We start from the raw sequence: 18,313 nt of genomic DNA on the forward strand, positions 1-18,313 counted from the left end.
TAGGCCATGTGGTGATTAGACAAAGATGGGCTGTTTGTCACCTGTCCGAACTGAGATCAACACCCCATTGCGCAGGGCGCTGCACAGACAGAAGAGAGACAGTCCCTGCCCCAAACTGCTTCCAGACTAAGGAGGCAGAAACAAAGAATGATCATCAGCCCCATTTTACAAACCGGGATCTGAACCACAGAGAGATTAAGCATCTGGTGCAAGGTAGAGTGTTTCCTACTTATCTATGGATGGTGTTTTACCATCACCATCCTAAACGTAGGTTTAGGAAGAACAAGGTTTTAAAAAATCATTTCTTTGCTGAACAGAAATATTTCTATTATTGTTGTTAAACTCCAATGCAAACAGCTTTTGGTTTGGATTTAAATATTCCCCAGATGTTTTTATAACCCAAAGGCTACTGCAAAAGAATAGCCAACCTGAAAATGAATCTGACTACAACCGGAAGTAAAACTTACCATGAGTTAAGTACCATCAGCTTACGCACAACAAGCGGAAGAAGCAGTTTTAGGTATGGAAAGTAAATTAGATTTTAACCAGCTTTGTTTTTTAAGACCCCAGAGTGTTCATAATTACGCAGATAAGAATTTGTTTTACTAATATGATTAAATAGTACCCAGGACTCTATAATGCTTTTAATCTGTAGTGCTCAAAGCATTGTAAACTAGGTTTATAAATGGCATTATCTCCATTGTATGGATGGGGAAACGGAGACACGGAGTGGGGAGGTGACTTGTTTAAGGTCACACAGTGAGTCAGAAAAAGAGGGATAGCATTTAAATCTCCAAAATCATAATCTGGGCTCTTCTTCTCCAGACCAAATTATCACTCTCCGATTATTACTGTCTGTGTCCCTTTAACCAAATTTATTTATTACTCAGAAAAAGATTTGCTCCAGTTTGGGGAGAGAAGTTTAGCTGAAGAGCTGGGCGGAAATGTTTTCCCACAAAAAGTTCTTAATTGAAATAGGCCTTTAAAAAAGAAAAAAAGAAACCTTTTGCAAACAAAAAATTGGCCTTTATCCAAAGTTTCAATTTATCGTGGTATTTGAATTGACAGTTCTAGCAACACTATTGTCACAACAACTTTTGTGATCATTACTGACATTTCCTTGTTTAGCAAAAACAGTCTGTGGCAAACAAACAAACAAACAAAAAGTCAATATTGATTAAAATATTGCAACATAAATAACTTTGGCACTTTTTGTTATTCCATTTTCTGACCGGCCTTGTACAACAGAGGGAGGTGGAGATCAGGACTGTGATGCTAGTGGAACCAGGTCTCTCACTCCTAATGAAGAACTTCCTAAAGCTTCTTTAAAAAATTACTTTGAGGGCTGGGTTCCCATTGTCTCCCCCCTTTCCCTCCCCCATTTCAGAAATCCCACCAAAGACCCTTCATATCCCACAAAGAACATGCTGAATCAAAGCGTTGTGTGCTGTGAAAAATTAACACACCATCAAACTGCTCGTAGTCTGCTTGTATAAGGGTTTTGTATTTGCGTCCATTACTGCAGCATCAGGGTGCCTGATCGGATTGGCAACTCCAGTGACACAGTGCTGGGTTAGAGAGAAACAACTGACTAAAGATTAGTCAGTTTCCAATCGTCATCTTGTTCCCTACACACACACTCAGTTGCTTGAGAAAAATAAAGTGATGCAACATTTCTAATCAGTTTGTAAAAGGAAAATGATCAGTTTCTGCTTAGGTGTGGGAGACAGAGAGAGAGAGAGAGAGGGAGAAGCTGCCAATCCACTGTGGTTTTGGAATTGCAGGGAACTAATTACATTCTCCTCCCTGAAAATCCCTGTTTCACTTTATTTAAAATGTCATGAAAACACCTGTCTTTGTATTAAAAAAGAAAAAGTGAACACAGCAATGTAGCCCAGTCAACAGTGCCCTTGAAACCAGCCTTTCTTTTCTGTATTTCACTTTAACCTGACTGGGTGATGTCCTACCCACATGGAAGTCACTGGGAGTTTTGCCATTTACTATCATATAAACAGGGCCAGAATTTCACCCTCCATCTCTTTCCCTGCTGTGAAGGATAAACAATGAGGACCAAATTCTCCCAATCACTTTTTCTATGTCTGTTAGGCTGCTAGTGCGAATTCAGAACCTTTCTAGATTTTTGTCAATGAAATATGTTAAAAGTTCCTTATGGAAAAGTTCTGTCAAATGTACCAGTGAGGAACCCCTTAGGCTGCTACAGAAATGTAGTTAGGTTCTCAAGAAACTGCTCCCCAGACTTACAGAATTGAATAGAGAATGGTCTTTGGAACCATCTGATTGCATTTCACAGCAGGGAGAGAGTTATTCAATTCTCTAGGACAGTTTAAAAAAGATCTCTAGACAGGCCTTAGTATTCTATGACATTCTCTAGGCTTTTCCCTATCAGGATTCAAGCAGGGCACCTTAACTTGTAATCTAGGTATTTGTAACATTACAATCAGTGTATTTTATACGGGCCTGATCCACAAAGGTATTTAGGATCCTAACATCCATTGAGTTGGACCTGGGTTATTAAATATCTCTAATGTGCCATGCCCAGCTATGGTACTATATAACAAGCAAAGGAGCCCAATAAAACTACAGCTCCCATGATTCCCCTCACCTGTCCATCTTGTACTGAGAAAAATCCCTCCATGTGACAACTGAGAACAGGCTGATGACAGCGTAGAAAACGCTGGCTAGGCAGAAACATGATTTGCTCCACTCCCCGGGGAGGAAGGGGTTTGCGCGGTCGGAGCGGTGTTGCAATACAGGAACCTGGTGAATTGTTCATCTACTTGGTGTTGTAATGGCTGCGGATTTCCTCTGCGCCGTAATGGTCCGGAAACACCCCTCTGTGCACCAAGGGTAAAGGGACGAGATCCTCAGACCTATTTAGGTGCCCTGTTCCCAATGATTCCAAGGGGAGTTAGGTGCCTAAACACCTCTGAGGAGCTAGGGCAGGGTCACTTCTTAGCAAGATGAGGCTTTTGACATAAGTGGCTGCATTGGGGCCTGCTCTGTAATCTCTGCCTAATCATCTAACGGAGATTGCTTGGTCATGATCCGGAAGCACCTCCACAGGGAGAAGATTTCTTATGGTAGAGGCCCTTTAATCTAGCAGGCGAAGGTGTAAAATCCATTGGCTGGCTGCTGAAGGAAGGGACAATCATAAGACAAATTCAAGCTGGAAACGAGGTGGAAATGTTTAGCATTGAGGCGAACCGGCCATGGGGTCATGGTAGATGGTCCATAACACGGAATCTTTAAATCAAGAGTGGATGGCTCGCTCCAGCGGTACCATAAACTATTGGGCCGGATGTAGGAATCACAGGGTGAAATGCTCCGGCCTCTCATGCAGGAAGTCAGATTAGATTATTTCTTACGTCTCTTAATCTAATCTGTCTAAAGTACTTCCTCAACAGCCAGTATTGTGATATCCAGGAACTATCTACACTGGAAAGCTGGGCCTCTCCCATCTAGGAGACCCCATGGGTCGTCCCTCCCTCCCCCCCCCAATAAGCACCCAGAACTTTGGCTCCTTCTCCAACCCCTCTTGGCTCTTGCAAAAGTAACTTGGATGTCTTGAGAGAAAAATCTCTCGCTCGAGATTTCTGTGGAGGAATTACTAATCCACACGGGCTAGTTTAAAGGTGCCCATGCTGTCAGGGGATGCTGCAAGGGGTCCTCAGTAGCCAATCGGGGCTGGACAGGGAGATGGTATTTAGTCAGTAAGCTCTTTGGAGGCAGGACTCTTATAATAGTAAATCTGGGGCACGGGCAGTGGTGGTGAAATGAGGCTCCCTATCAATCGTTGCAGGACAACATGGCAATAGCACTTTTAGCAGTAGGTCTCCAACTGCTTTCCAACACTGGTCAGGATCATTAGGCCCACTTTACAGATGGGGAAACTGAGGCATGGAGCCATGAAGTGACTTGCCCAAGGTCACTCAGCAGGCCAATGGCAGAGCTGAGGATAGAACCCGGGTCTTCTGCGTCCAGTCCAGCGCGCTGTCCAATGTTCAAAGTGCAGCGAAGTTTAACGAATGCCTCAGGAGCCCAAGTAGGCTGAAAAACAGCCCTGACCATCTCTCTGAAGCACCGCGCCGCCTTTCAGATGAGACGTGTACCTGAGATTGTGATCGCGTGCAATGATTTAAAGATCCCCTGGCGTTCTTTCCAACGTCCTTGAGCACAGACAGCACAGCACGCCCCAGAGGCAGCTGCATTTCAGCAGCGAAGGACGTAGACACCATTTGCAACCAGAAGTGCCCAGGACCGCATAATCTGCAGGTAGCCTGGTTTGAAGTGTTGTGGCCCATGACAGCCGGCAGGTGGCAGTGACACACCGCTAACCTAAATTAATCCTCACCTCCCCAGAGAGAATACACATTGGCCAATGCTCCCAGGGTCTCAAACACGAACTTAACCATGCGCCCACACACACACGGTAGTGTTCTGGCTGGGCAATACCATTTCCTTAACAAAGGGATGACAGGGAAGGATGGTGTTTGCCATTAAATAGAGGAACAAAAAAGGGAAGGTAAAATTTTTCACCCGCTATGTCATGGTCCCTTAAGTTTCTCAACCTCGGGGCAATAGGTAGGCCAGAGCAGGTGCAGTATTGTTTCCATTTGTTGATTGGATAGAGGAAAGGGGCAAACGGATGTTTGAAAATTCACTGCCACTGCAGACAAGCGGCAGTGAAACACATCCACACACGGGCACTGGAAGTATCATCTCGTGCTTCCTGACATAGGTTGCAAAGGCCCAGCGCCTCAAAATCTTCACTTCATGGCTGTTTGAGAACCTTTGAGGCTCTGGTCCAAAGTCAAACGCAGAAGGGTTGGGTATAGAACCCAGGAGTCCTCAGTCCCACTCCCCTATGCGCATCATTAGCTCATAGGGCCCTCCCAGTGAGAGAAGTAGAACCCAGGAGTCCTGATTCCCTATGCCTGAACAATGACACCAGTGGGGCTCAAGAAAAGCTATTAAAACATTTGATCACTTATCCCCAAAAGCTCAGGACTGGCCAGATTTGCAGATTCCCAGTCACTTACCTGCAGAACCACCAAGGGCCAGTGTGAGCTCACGTAACAAGATTGCAAGCTGATTTTACAAGCTCTGTAATGGGGCTGGGGTTTTTGGAGCTTTCACAGCAGCAGTATCAAATTATACGACAGGGGATGGAGGAGACAGTCGGTGCGGGTCTGATCTGTCACTTTAAAAGAAAAAAACAATCTAAAATGGACTAAACTGCAGAGATAGCCAACTGATAAGGGTGGAAGGGGAATCATCTGGCGTTAAACTCATAAACACATGGCTCTAATGTTCTTCCCACACACCCCATCACAGCAGAGTCATGCGAGGTCTCAATTAAATATTTATTACAAAGAATCAAGCAAATGGGATAACGTTACCCCCTCCCCGAATGAACAATAATAAATAAATAAAATACGCTTTTAAAATAGTTTGTTAAATGACATAAATACAGGATGGTTCATTGCTTTCAAGTGGCTTTGCTCACATTCGGGCTGTGTGCATTTCATAGACACCTTCTCCCCGCCACCCTCTACTGGGTTCAATAGTGTATCATAGGCCCCATACTGCCAAAGGAGATTCTCCTGTAGTTCAAATGGTAGAGGCCTGTGTGCTGAGTCCTAGGTCTGCTACCACCATGAAGCTATGAGCAGTAGCACAGAGAGCCATGAAGTGCAGTATCTACAATACATAGATGTGGCTAGAGCTTGCAGATTTCATAGCGCTTAGTGGAGGTTCATTTGTTATCCCCCCATTTACAGAAAGGGGAAACTGAGGCACAGAAAAGGAGTGTAGCCTGACAAAATGGCAGAGCTAGGTGTGGACCTGAGGCACCCCAGGTCCCTGTTCTACCCACTAGACGGCACCGCGGGAATCACAGACAGCTGCCAATCAACCTCAAGAGGCCACCGAAACCCAGACAGTGCTGCACAATCAGGGTTTATAGTGAATGCCAGATGTGGGACTGGTCAGCCCATGGGTCTGGTCTAAGGCAGGGCTCCCCTGGTGAAGCTTCCAGTGATACCCTAATGGGGGGGGTTGCCCCCACCCCCTACGGACTCTAAGAGCAAAGCTTAACATTCCCTTCAGGCGGAGCAGGGGTGGGCTGGATCCATAGCCGCCGGGCAGGGCAGGGAGGCCGGCACAGGCCCCTCCAGGCGCACACGTGATGTGGGGGGTGTCCGATGGGCAGAGCGCCAGGGAACTCACATCCAAGAGGCGCTATGCAGAGCCAGGTCCTGCCCCTGTCCCAGCTGGTGCGTAGCAGTGGCCGGGGACAGACACGTACTTACATACACACACACGGACGCACCATGGCCGGACAAGACAGGACTGGACACACATCGGACAGCCACAGGGACGCAAGACACGGCACGGGACAGGGGAGGGGCGCTGGGCAGCCATGCCATTTCATGTCAGCCCAGGTTTTGGCACCAGGTGGGGAGGGGGCAGGGAAATCAGCGCTGCCCAGAAAGTCAGAGATCTGGGCTGGATCCATCCAGATCCCTTTCACCCCACCCTCCTCCCAGCTTCCACCATCCCAGGCAGCGTGTGGGGAACAGAGCCCCAGTGGGGAGGGCAGGGAAGGGCCTGGGCCTTTGGGGAGGAGCCTGCTGGGGAGCTGCAGACTCCATCCGGGATAAAAATACCCCAGAAGTGAAGGGTCCCAACAGGCAGGACCATGAGCCCTGGTTCCCACCCCAGAAGTGGGCGCAAGAGAACAGGGCAGGCCAGAGCGGAGCCTCAAGAAGCTGTTAACACCTCCCCTCTCAAGCTAGCTGGGAGATACCGCCCCCGTCAGCCCTTCCCCGCCTTGGGGAGTGGGGGGCATTACAGCCCAGGGGCGCTTTGCCCTCAGAAATCAGGGTGTCAACCCGCCCCTCCTGGCCGACTTCAGGCTTAGGGCGCCCCGCCCAGACTACCACACAGCACTCACATGCGGGGAAGGCCGCACGGCTCAGCAGGCAGGGTGGACGCGTTCAGCACAGCCACCCCACGTCGGGTCCCTTACGGGGCACACTCATGGCAGCCCCCAGTGCACACCCCACACGCATGCATCGCCCCCTCCGCTCTGTCTTGGCAGGCGAAATCGAGCTGGGGGAGCTGCCGGCTGGGCCTGGATGGGGCCGTGTGGTCAAGGGGCTGGGTTGTTGTAGGCACTGGACCGCAGAGGAGATTCCTTGGCGCTGGGCGGGGACCCCGGGAGCTGGGTTCTCTCCACCGATCGGAGGCGCCGGCCGTCCCACTCCCCTGGCGGCTGGGTCATTGAGAGCACCATGGAAATACAACGGGACGGGGGGCCGGGTGAGCGGGGATCAGAACAGGGCCGGGAGCGAGGAGGAGGTGGCTGCTTTGAGGCAGCCCCGGGACTGATCGGTTACATACCAGGGTTGAGCATGCTTTCCTCCCTGGGGCGGGGGGGGAAGGTGCCCTGCCTCAGGGCATGGTGCCCCATGCCACACATCTGCATGTGAGGGGGGCAGGCAGGGGGAAGCAAGCTGGGTCCCAGTTTGGTCAGCTTTGGGGGCGGGGAAAGCCCAAGAAACACTGGGCTGCCCCTCCCCCCGGTCCCCTGAGGGGTTTAAGGTGGGAGTGAATCTTCACTATCTTATGGGAGATGAGAAGGGCCCCTCTGGGGGCTGAGTGGGGAGCACCACTGGCAGAGGGGCCCCCCGGCACTGCTGGCAAGGGATCCCCATGGAGGGGGGGGGAGCATCATACAATCTCAGGCCAACCCTGCTAGGGGGCATGAAACAAACCAGCCTCACAGGGGGGTGCTATGCTCAGAGGAGAGCGATCCCCTATCAGATACACTGAACCCCCCCCCAGTAGCTAACGCCCCATCCCAGGGGCCCCTAGCTGACCGAAGCCCCACCCCCTGGGGCCCCTAGCAGCCAGGTGCCCCATCCCTTAGCGGATGTAAACGTCCCGCCCCCAGCCCTCCAGGTCATTCTTGTTCCGGCTCATGGCCTCCTCCTCATTGGGGCAGTAGCGGTCGCGCCCTTTGCTCCGGCCTCGCAGCTGCCGGTTGTGGTTCTGGTGGTCGGGCTCGGCCTCGTCCCAGGAGCCCTGGCGCTGGTGGAGGTGGTGGCGGCCCAGGCCCCGGGGGTAGGCGCCGGGGGTGCCGCCGCGGGGCTCGGGCTCCTCGTAGGGGTCCGTCTCCATGTCCATGCAGGAATCGCCCGGCTCGGTGTAGGCAGAGTCACGGCTGCCCTGGGTCTCCGAGTCGAAGGTGTCCTGGCGGGACAGGCCGCGGTTGGCCAGGCGAGCGTGCTGCTGGCCTGGCCGCCCCTGGCCGCGGTTGACCAGCTCCCCCGGGTAGTCGTGCAGGCTGGCGCGCTCCCCCTCACGCGTCTGCTCCCCATGCACTAGGTAGGGTCCCTGGTTAGGAGAAGCAGCGACAAACCATGCGAACGGGAGAAGACAAGGCAGAGTTAATCTGGCCGTCAGGGGGCGACAATGGCAGATCAGTACCGGTTAATACACACGTCTATCCTCAAGACAGCGAGAGCAGCCTCTGGCCTGCTGAGCCCAGGTCCCCAATCCCAGTCTGGGCCACAAGGAAGATGAAACTATGGGTCTCAGCCCAGCCCCTGGGGAGGTTATACCTGTAATGCTGAGTGTGTGGGATGGTTTGCAAAGGTGGGGTTCAGGGCTGGGATGCAAGGGCTGAGGGTCAGGACTGATAGGCAACTGCAGAGCTGTGGGTGAGGGAGGCCCTGGACTGGAATAGTGGGGGTGGGGGGTTGTGGGCGGGATTGAGGGGTGCTGGTGGGACAGGAATATGGGGCACTGGCAGGGTGGAGTGTGGGGAGCCCTGGACTGGCATAGCGGGGGGCTGTGGGATTGAGGGGCGCTGGTGGACAGGAATATGGGGCACTGGCAGGGTGGAGTGTGGGGAGCCCTGGACTGGCATAGCGGGGGGCTGTGGGATTGAGGGGCGCTGGTGGAGTGTGAATGAAAGAAGCACGCCCGGCTCCCGCCTGCCCGAATGAGGAGGAGGCCATGAGCCGCAGCTCTTCAGCTTTCCAACGAGCATTACAAACGACAGACACCACGACACAACCATGCCCTGACCTCCCCCCCCCCAACCAGGGCGGGGCACGACTGGGGGCAGTTCCCAGGCAGCTGGAGAATCTCCACTTGCACTTATGGGATGGTGCCCAGCCACTCACTAAGGCAGCAGGCGGGAGCAAACAGAGGAGCCAGACAGGCCGGATCCCGAGGGGCGGGCACAGACATGGTGTGTCGGGGTGCCCTTAGCAGAGGCCTGTGAGCTCAGTGCTCTCGGAGACCAGGGGCAGCAGCCTGCAGGCAGGAGTTGGGATGCCTTGGGGGTGGGGGACTTCAGGGGACAGCACGAGGGGAGGAGATGGGAGAAGGAGCCCAGCTTCCTAGCCAGGGTGAGGAAATTGTCAGACGCTTCCTCGCTAATGGCTCCCATCTACACTAGCGGGGAGGGCGTTGCAACAAGCCGTTGGCCGAGGGGACGCCTGGCACCGCACGACAGCCGTGCCGGGGTTTCTGGTTCAGCTCTGGCTGCGCTGGTGCTGCCCTCTGATGTGGACAGGGAATCACCCCCCTACCCCAGCACTCCCCCATCCTGCACTGCAGAGCCTCGTGTTCGGAAATCACCCAGCAGCCTTTGCTCCCACTCCGGGAACGGTGCTTTGGGAATCCCAGAATGCACTGCGCCGAGGGCAGAGCCCAGCAGGCCCATGGGTCCCACGTTAGAGGGGTGACTGGAAGGAGCCCCACGCAAACAGGATTCTGCGCTAGAGCCGGCTGACGGGGTCGATCTAGCTCTCCAGAGCAGGCAGCTTTTATGCAGAAGCCTTGGGGGGCAGATGGGGTGGGGGAGGCCGATGGCAGCATGGCACTTCCTGGGCAAAGCCCGGCTCCCCGTGATGCAGCTACAGTGCTAGGGCACTGCAGGGGGTGCAGATCCCTCCACGTTCCCCCCATGGACGTGATGCCCCCAGTTCCTGAGCCTTAGAACGACGCTGGGCAGGCAGAGGGAACCCCTCCACGTGCAGGGCACACGGGGCAGCGGGACGGGGGGGCAGCAGCAGAGGCGGGGGTTGGGGGGGATCAGCCGGGGTTTCCCATGAAGATTTCTTCCTCCATGTTCATTGAAGGCGCCACCTGCTCCTCCTCTTAAAACTACAGCACGTGCTCCTCCACCCTGGGCTGGGCGCTCAGCCCCTGCTCCAGGCTGCCCTTCCCGCCCCAGAAGCCCAGGTTGCGCTTGAGGGAGGTGAGCACCTGTACCTGGAGGTTGGAGACGGGGGCGGGGCTGGCGGCCAGGGCGGCGGTCGCCATGGTGCGGTTCAGGAGGGGATTGGGCGGGTTGCTGCTGGGCGGGTGCGTGGCCTTCCAATAGGCTTCCAGGTACTCAGCCAGGTGCTCGCAGGCGTCTTCCAGTTGGTTCTCGTCCAGGATGATGTCAAACATTTCCTGCAATGAGAGAGGGGTGTGAGGTGGCCCAGCTGGGGGTGTGGGGAGGGGCAGAGGGCGGGGCCTTGGCCAAGCTGGGAGAGTGGGGAGGGGCAGGGCAAAGAAGGGTACTTGATAAAGCTAGCAGTGAGAGGCAGAGGGGGCAGGTAGTGGGGGTATAAGCTGATCAGGGCAGGCTGTGGGACAGATATTCATTGGCAGGGACTTGGCCCAGGCTGCGAGTATGGGGCAAGTGGGGCGTGGCAGGTATTCTGCCGAGTTAGAGGTGTGGGGCAGCGGTGTGGCAAGCAGTGGATGTGGGGTGGGTACTCCCTGGCTGAGCTGGGGGCGTGGGGCAGTTGTGTGGCAGGGAGAACGGAGGGGTAGGGGGTGGGACAGGCTGTGGGACAGGTACTCACCGGAGGGCACTGTGCCAGCTTATCCGACGCCACCATCTGCACGTTCAGGTGCTTGGCCTGGGACTTCCCCCGGGACTTGACCAGCCTCTGGAGCACCTGCAGGGGGAAGAGGCAGGAGATGAGCGCAGGTGAAGGGATCAGGAGTTCCTGGGGCATCCCCCGCTCTCTGTTCCTCTCCAGTCCCGAAGGGAGGGGCTGGGCATGGGGGGGCTGACTCAGGGCGAATGAGGTATCATTGCTGCTCGGGCCAGGGTCTGAGCCCAGAGCTCAGACAGGAAAGCAACTCTGTCCCTTTAAGATGCTGGGTTCCCCAACCCCCAGCTCTGCTGATGCCCCTCAATCCCGACCCGCAGCCCGCTGCCAGCCCAGCCTTGGGCCTCTCTTAAGCAAACACTACTGTGTTGAACATGGAGAAATGTCCCTTAGAGGACAAGGCTGAGACCCTACAACTCATTGCACTTGTGATCTAACCCTCCCCCCGCCTTGCTCTCACCAGGGGACAAACCAAAACCCAGATCCCACGTGCCCGGACCCTGGGGACGTTTGAATCCGGGATGAGCGGCTTGAGCTTTTCTTCAATCCTGAGGTCTCGTATCAGGCCGGGTGTGGGATACCCCCGGGCGGCGGGAAAGCTCCCCACACATGGAGCAGGGTCCCCACACACATCGGCCCCACACACGGAGCAGTTGATTGTAGCACCAGCTGCTCTGAGCACGGAGGCATCGGTGGGGCAGCGATCTTGTTCTGCTCCCCCCAACCTATGGCGCCTGCTGGCGTGACCCCGCAGCCATGGGGCGGTAGAAAGGGATTACACGTCGGCCCCTGCCATGCCGCGGGGTCAGGCAGCGTGGCAGGGAGCTGTCTGGACTGGTCCCCAAGAGGTTTACGGTTACATACCCAGCCCACACCCCTGGCCTCTGCAGAGCGCATACCCCAACCCTGCGCTCCGGGGGAAAGGTCTGTGGGGCATCCCCTCTCTCTGATACCCACTGGGTTCCCAGCATGGGAGGATCTGGGCAGCGAGTCCCCAGGCTGCAACACAAGAGCTGGCCCACCCCCCTGCAGGGTCCAACGCACCCACCTTGGGGGAGGTGATCTTGATGTAGACGATGATGGGGGCCAGCGAGGTCTTGGCCAGCTGGGCCGGGTGGTTGATGGTGTCGGCGTCCAGGGCCACAAGCTGAAGTGTCCGGGCCAGCTCGAAAATCCGCTCGATCTCGCTCTGCACCTCAGCTGTCAGAGCAGAGAGACAGTGAGAGACTGTGAGGAGGGGATGGAGTGGGGGGGGGCAGGGGCAGAGAGACCGTGAGAGACGGTGGGGAGGGGATTGGGGAGGGGCAGAGAGACTGTGAGAGACTGTGAGGAGGGGATGGAGTGGGGGGGAGAGGGGCAGGGGCAGAGAGACCGTGAGAGACTGTGGGGAGGGGATGGAGTGGGGGGAGAGGGGCAGGGGCAGAGAGACCGTGAGAGACTGTGGGGAGGGGATGGAGTGGGGGGGCAGGGAGACCATGAGAGACTGTGGGGAGGAGATGGGGGGGGGCAGAGAGACCGTGAGAGATGTGGGACAAGGATCAGGTGGGGGGCCAGGAGTAGAGAGACCGGGGGGGCAGAGCCTGGGTAGGGGTTGGGGGGAAGGGGCCAGGTGGGGAGGATCCTGGCACAGAATGTTGTAGGGGGTGGGAGCTGTCAGAGGGGATAGCAACAGGGGAAGCGAGGTGAGAAAGGGGGAGATATGGAGGGTCTATGTGGGGGAACAGCATTGCGGAAAGCCACAGGGAGGGGCCATATACTGGGGTCTCTGCATCCCAAAGGCAGTGCCCTCCCACCCCCCAGACACACACGAGACACATGAGCGGGAGGGATGTGTCTCCTGGGTCCCCAACGCCGGGTACCTTCATGCCGTGCTGCACACTGGGCAGTGGGATCGCTCCGCAGAGCTCATGCCTGGCACGTGCCCAACGTGTAACGCTGCCCAAGCTGGGTGCACAGCCAGTATGGACTAGAGATCATCAAGCCACGAAGTGGGGCAGGGTCTGGAGCTGGGGGCACGGTAGGGTGGGGGAAGGGACACACACACACCCCTTTACGCCAAGCAGGGGACAAAGCAAAACCTAGATCCCCACGTGCCCGACTCTGGGGACCCTGGGATCTGGGATGAGCGTCCTGAGCTTGTCTTCAATCCCGAGGCCTCATTTCAGGCTGGGTGTGGGACAGACCCCTGAGGAGGGGACTCCTGCCCTGGCTGACTCCGGCCCCACACACAGACCAACCCATTGTAGCTCCGAGCCAGGGGGCATCGGCGGGGCAGCGATCTTGCTCTGCCGCCCCGCTCGTGTCCCCTGTTGGAGTGACCCTGCGTCCACATGGCGGTAGGAGCAGGGGGTTACACGTCGGCCCCCGGCACACCGAGGCCGGCAGTGGATCCCACAGGGTTAGGCAGCACGGTAGGGAGCAGTCTGGACAGGTCTCCGAGAGGTTAAAGGTTACATACCCAGGACATCTGTACCAGGAGCAGGGGAGGAAGGAAGCAGCGCGGAGGGAAGGGGGGTTGGGGAAGAAAAAAGGGGAGGGGAAAAAAGGAGTGAATTGAACTGATCATCCCAGGAGTCAATGCGTCAGGCCCCGCCCCAGCCCAGCCCAGCGGGGTCAGCAGCCGCAGCTCACGCAAGCCCTGTTAGTCACCCCGCTACGCGACAGCGCCAGTGCCCAGGAGACCCGAAACACGCCCCGGCCCTGCTGAATGGGAGTCATCGAGGCACGTCACAACCCAGCATGCACTGGGGGGGCCCTGCTTGGTGTGGCCAAGCATCCCAGCATGCCTCGGGGCATGAGCGGCACCACCGGGCCTCTCTTTCCATCTAGCACAAGCAGGCGAGAGCAAAGCCAATTGGCCTTGCCCAGGAGCAGGCGAGGCAGGGAGCATGGGCCAGGAGAGCCCTTCCGGACAGGGCGAGGGGAAGAGATGCCCTGGGGCATGGTGGGCATTCCAGGGCCACCCGGGGATGAGGGAGGGGAGGACGCAGGAAGCCGGGGCAGCTCCCAGTGGATACAGATCCAAGCCAGGCAGGCTTGAAAGGGTTCAACCTCCAAACCAGGCAGTCAGTCTAAGTGAGAGTCAGCCAAAAAACAAAACAGGCCTGGGGTAACCAAGCGGGGCTGGGGTGTAGGAAAGGGTTAAATCCACAGCTCCCCCCCCCCTTTTGCCCCCCACCATAGCCTCACCCAGGCTGGAGCGGGTGCTGGAGCGCTCGATGATGGTGTGCTTGCTGGGGTTGTTCAGCACGGAGCGCTTGGCCAGGGAGATATCGGCCGTCACCCGCGTGATGGAGATTCTGAGAGGGACAGAGCGAGGAAGAGAGCGTGAAGGGGGCCCTCTGGCATTCGCCGTGACCTCCAGCCAGGTGCCCGCCCCACCAGGGCCAGACAACAGGACCCCAAAGGAGCCCTGGGGGCAGAAGTCAGGCTGTGAACCCCAGCACCTTGGGGGCAGAATCCCCACAGGGGGAACAACGCCATCTGGGCTGCTCACTGCTGCCTGCCCGGCAAGGGGGCACAAGGCGAGAGGTCCGGACGCCTGGGTTCTCGTGCAGACAGAGTGCTTGGAGAGCCTCCGATGAAGAGGGCTGGGGATGGGATGGGGGATAGTCTAGCTCAGACAGAGTGTCCTGCGTGCAGCCGACACGCTGGGATCTCTCTCTGTCAGACCCTACGGAGCCTGTCGCCGTGGTGACCAGGCGCCTTGCATGGGGCGACGCCCAGAAACTGGGATTTTGAGTAAAACGCCATTTCCCTAGTGCCCAAAAAGGGCCGTGGCGGGGGGGGGGGGGAGAGTTGGCAGCATCTGTCCAAGAAGCCCCCGCACCTGCCGTCGAAACGATGCTTCAGGAAATCGAAGAGGGCTTTCTGCATCATGTCCGTCACCTGGGGAGAGAGGGGGACGATGGAGTCAGGCACCTGGGGGGCGGGAGGGAGGGGGAGTCGGGATTCACTGCATCGAGGTGTGTGCGCATGGGGGTGGAGGGGGGTTAGAAAAGGAGAGAGCAATGGACATTGGAGGGGTGGGCAGTGATTTCAGAGGTCAGATGCCACTGGCTCCCCCTGGCACAGACCCTCAAGCTTGGTCACTGTCACTGGAGAAAGCCCTCTCTGATACGATCAGTGTGGAGAGGGAGACAGAGCAGATGGGTCCCGGAGATGGAGAGAGGAGGACGTGGGCAGATGCAGAGGTGGAGTGGGGCAAGACAAGGGGGGGTGGGGGGGGATCGGTGAGACGGGAGGGGAGGGGGAAGAGGGAATGGCCGAGTGGATGGATGGACAGACAGATGGGGATGGGTGAAACAGGGTGAATGAGATCAAGGGTCACCTGCTCTCCAGGAAGCTGCTGAACATTCCACCTTCCCAGCCTGCCCCCCCCATGCACCCACCCCAGGCTCACCTCGTACCCCTTCAAGGACGGCCCCACAAGAATGATCGGCCGCATGGAGGGCACCACGTCGTACGGCGGCACATGCTCCGCCTGCCGGAGAGGGCAAAAGACAAGGTGTGACGTGTGCCCGGGGGGAGTCACCGGACCAGGGGACCCAACCCCCATGGGGGCACTACAAAACCCAAGTGCCCTGCAGGGTAGGGGGAAAGCTGGCATCTTCTTGCGCTCAGGCTACCCAGCTCATGCTGATGCCCCCTTGGCTTGGGGCCGGGTGGCCATGCTGGGAGGTTCTGCCTTTGTGCCATCATGGCCCAGCGCAGGTGGTGACATTGGGTGCCGGGAGAAGGGAGCTGATGGCATGGGAACACCCATGCTGTTGGCTCTGGTACACCGCTGGTGGAGGAGAAGCCAGGTGGGGAAGGATCATTATGGGGTCCCGGGCCCGCCCTCACCCTTTACAGGCAGGTCAAGTAAAGCCCTTTTACTCACCGATTTCTGCTTCTGCTTGGCTATGTCCAGTGATCACCATTAATGGGGCGGGGAGGGGGCAGGCGAGAGAAGATAAACAAGGCATGCGTGTTATTGACAGGTCACGCCAGCAGACACGCAGCGGCAGCAGGGAGGTTTCTGTAGCCGGCGGTGTGGGAAATGGGGACAGGCAGGGGAGGGGGCTCTGGAACCTGGCTCAGACTGCAAGAAGGAATGGGGAGGGGGGGAGGATCTAAGGGAGGGAGTGTGACCACATGTGGGGGGGGGGTGGCTTGGCTCCCACAGGTGTCCCCCAGGTGCTACGCAGCTCCCCCCTGCGCTGGCCCTGCTCTCCACTTCACACCCGCCCTCTTCAATCCACACACCCTGGCACTGCGAACACCCTCCCCCCTTGGCAGCAGCAATGCCCTCCTCCCCTGCCCCCGTGGCTCACAGGCCCTTGCCCCCAGGCTGCCCCCCTGGCCCTGAACTGAATCCCCCCCCCAAACTGCTCCCCAGCTCTGTGGATCACTGGGGACCCCTGGGTAAGGAATGTCCTGGAACACCCTGCTGCAGCCCCTGCCCGTGTACTCTAGTGCGCCCCCCGGGCTGCTCAACAAGCAGCATCCCAGCAACCTCCAGGCCACAGGGGCCCAATGGGAGCCCCCCCCCACATCTAATGGGGGCAGGATGGGATGGGACAGTCCATGCCACTCCCATGTTTCCTGGGGGGGGGGCAGGGAGGGGGAGTGTGCACTGGAACGTACCACTCCCATGCTTTACATGGGGGCGCAGCATTGGCACATTCCATTCCCATGCTTGGAGAACCGCTAGAACATTCCACTCCCAACTTTCGGGGGGGGGGCAGCAGTGGCACTGGAATATTCCATTCCCATGCTTGGAGAACCACTAGAACGTTCCACTCCAGAGTTTCATGGGAGGGGGGAGGGAAACACTGGAACATTCCATTCCATGCTTTACATGGGGGGGGGGCAGTGCTTCAGACTTCACATGGTGTGAGGAGCTGCCAGAATGTTCCACTCCATGTTTCATGGGGGAGGAGCAGTGCTGGAACATTCCACTCTCATGCTTTATGCTGGTAGCATCGGAACCACTGGAATGTTCCATTCCCGCGTTTCACAGGGGCAAGGCAGCGCTGGACTGCTCCGTTCCCATGCTTCATGTGGGGAGGGTGTCAACAGAATTGCTCTTAACTCATAGGCCATATGTGTGATCACTGGAACATACCATTCCCATGCCTCATGTGCACCCGTGTATGGGGGGGCCAGATGGGGGACACCCCCGATGGCTGCCTCCTTCCAGGCCATGCTGGAGACGGGGTTTCCTGGTCTGATGGGGAACACACCCAAAATAGCCTGCAAAGGGGACATCCAGCTCCGGCTATAGGTCCCCTGGTGCCTGTGAGATGCTGCTCTTACCCCGTAGTGTGCCCCACAGTAGCTGAACGACAATGGGACCACGTCCAAACCATGGCCCTTTCTGCCCCCCTCCCCTCCCCCGAAATCCAAAGTTCCCCAACCAGGTCAGCGAGCCCCACACACAGGGTGAATCACGGGTATTAGCAGCAGGCGTGAGCAACGGTGCGGCAGGCGGGTGCAGAGCCCCGCTCTGGGCTCCTTTACCTTCTTAAAGAAGGGGATGCGCTTGACGTTGGAGGGGGACGTGGTGACACTGCTGACGCTAGCCTTAGGGGATCGGGGGTTCTCCAGGCCCTCGGCCTCCTCCAGCTCTAAGTCAAGGGCGTCTAGGTCATAAGCTAAATTAGTCATGTCCAGAGTACCTGGGGGGCAGAATGGGGGAAGGGAGAAAACAAAAAGAAAGAAAGAAGGGAGGGAGGGAGGGAAGGAAGAAAAAGTAAAACAGAAAAAAAAAAAGAAACAGCTGAAAAGAACAAAAGAATGAAAAAATGTACTAAAGGAAGGAGGAAAAAATGATTCAGTGAACGAAAGAGAAAAATGAAAGGAGGGGGGAAACCTGACGCTTCCCTACAGACAACATAGAGAGGGGGTCAGTGTGGGGGCAGAACCATCAGGTACCCCACCTGTGAGGGCGACAGGGCGGCTGGTAGCAGGTTTCCTCTGCATGCCATGGAGGTGGGCATAAGTGGGCATGTCCAGGGGATGTCTGTGCCCCGGTGGGCAGACCTGGAGCCTTCCTGTATAAACGTCCTTCTGCCTGTGCCCAGTTGTTCATCCACACATGTGCATGACTCTCCATGTGCGTGCCAGCATGTATGGCGGGCCCCACACGCTCAGCCCAGTGCGAGAGCTCATCAACCCGGCTGCCCATGTGTGGGACCCCCTGGGCACAGCCATGTGCTCCCCGCCAGTCCTTGGGTGCTGTGTATGTGCCTGTGTCTCAGCCCTGGCCTGCGTTTGTAGGGGGCATGGAGATTCCAGGAGCTGCAGTAGGATTGCTGAGAAGAAAGCTGGGCACGTCCAGGCCGGCATCCTTGTCTCTCTGCCACTGGGGCACTAGCTGGTCTCAGGGGCTAAAGGGGGAA

General features: G+C 56.9%; 1 protein-coding gene across 7 annotated transcripts in view; it reads right to left on the reverse strand.

Moving 5' to 3' along the window:
- Positions 1–5,365: 5,365 nt before the first annotated feature.
- CACNB1 (calcium voltage-gated channel auxiliary subunit beta 1) overlaps positions 5,366–18,313 on the reverse strand; it is a 30,960-nt gene continuing 18,012 nt past the window's right edge. For 3 of the 7 annotated variants that reach the window (XM_054014659.1, XM_054014660.1, XM_054014662.1), the window contains 8 exons: positions 17,433–17,590; positions 15,331–15,411; positions 14,758–14,816; positions 14,118–14,227; positions 11,977–12,128; positions 10,896–10,991; positions 10,312–10,497; positions 5,366–8,421 (listed from right to left, as the gene is read on the reverse strand). In XM_054014659.1, the coding sequence (XP_053870634.1) occupies positions 7,951–8,421; positions 10,312–10,497; positions 10,896–10,991; positions 11,977–12,128; positions 14,118–14,227; positions 14,758–14,816; positions 15,331–15,411; positions 17,433–17,590 (1,313 nt within the window). In that variant the 3' untranslated portion in view covers positions 5,366–7,950. Of the gene's footprint in view, positions 8,422–10,167; positions 10,498–10,895; positions 10,992–11,976; positions 12,129–14,117; positions 14,228–14,757; positions 14,817–15,330; positions 15,412–15,810; positions 15,831–17,432; positions 17,591–18,313 lie in introns of those variants that run through there. The other 4 variants (XM_054014661.1, XM_054014664.1, XM_054014663.1 and 1 more) reach the window with 3 other exon arrangements.

The sequence above is a fragment of the Malaclemys terrapin genome, chromosome 25 (assembly GCF_027887155.1).
Source record: "Malaclemys terrapin pileata isolate rMalTer1 chromosome 25, rMalTer1.hap1, whole genome shotgun sequence".
NCBI classification, from domain to species: domain Eukaryota; kingdom Metazoa; phylum Chordata; order Testudines; family Emydidae; genus Malaclemys; species Malaclemys terrapin.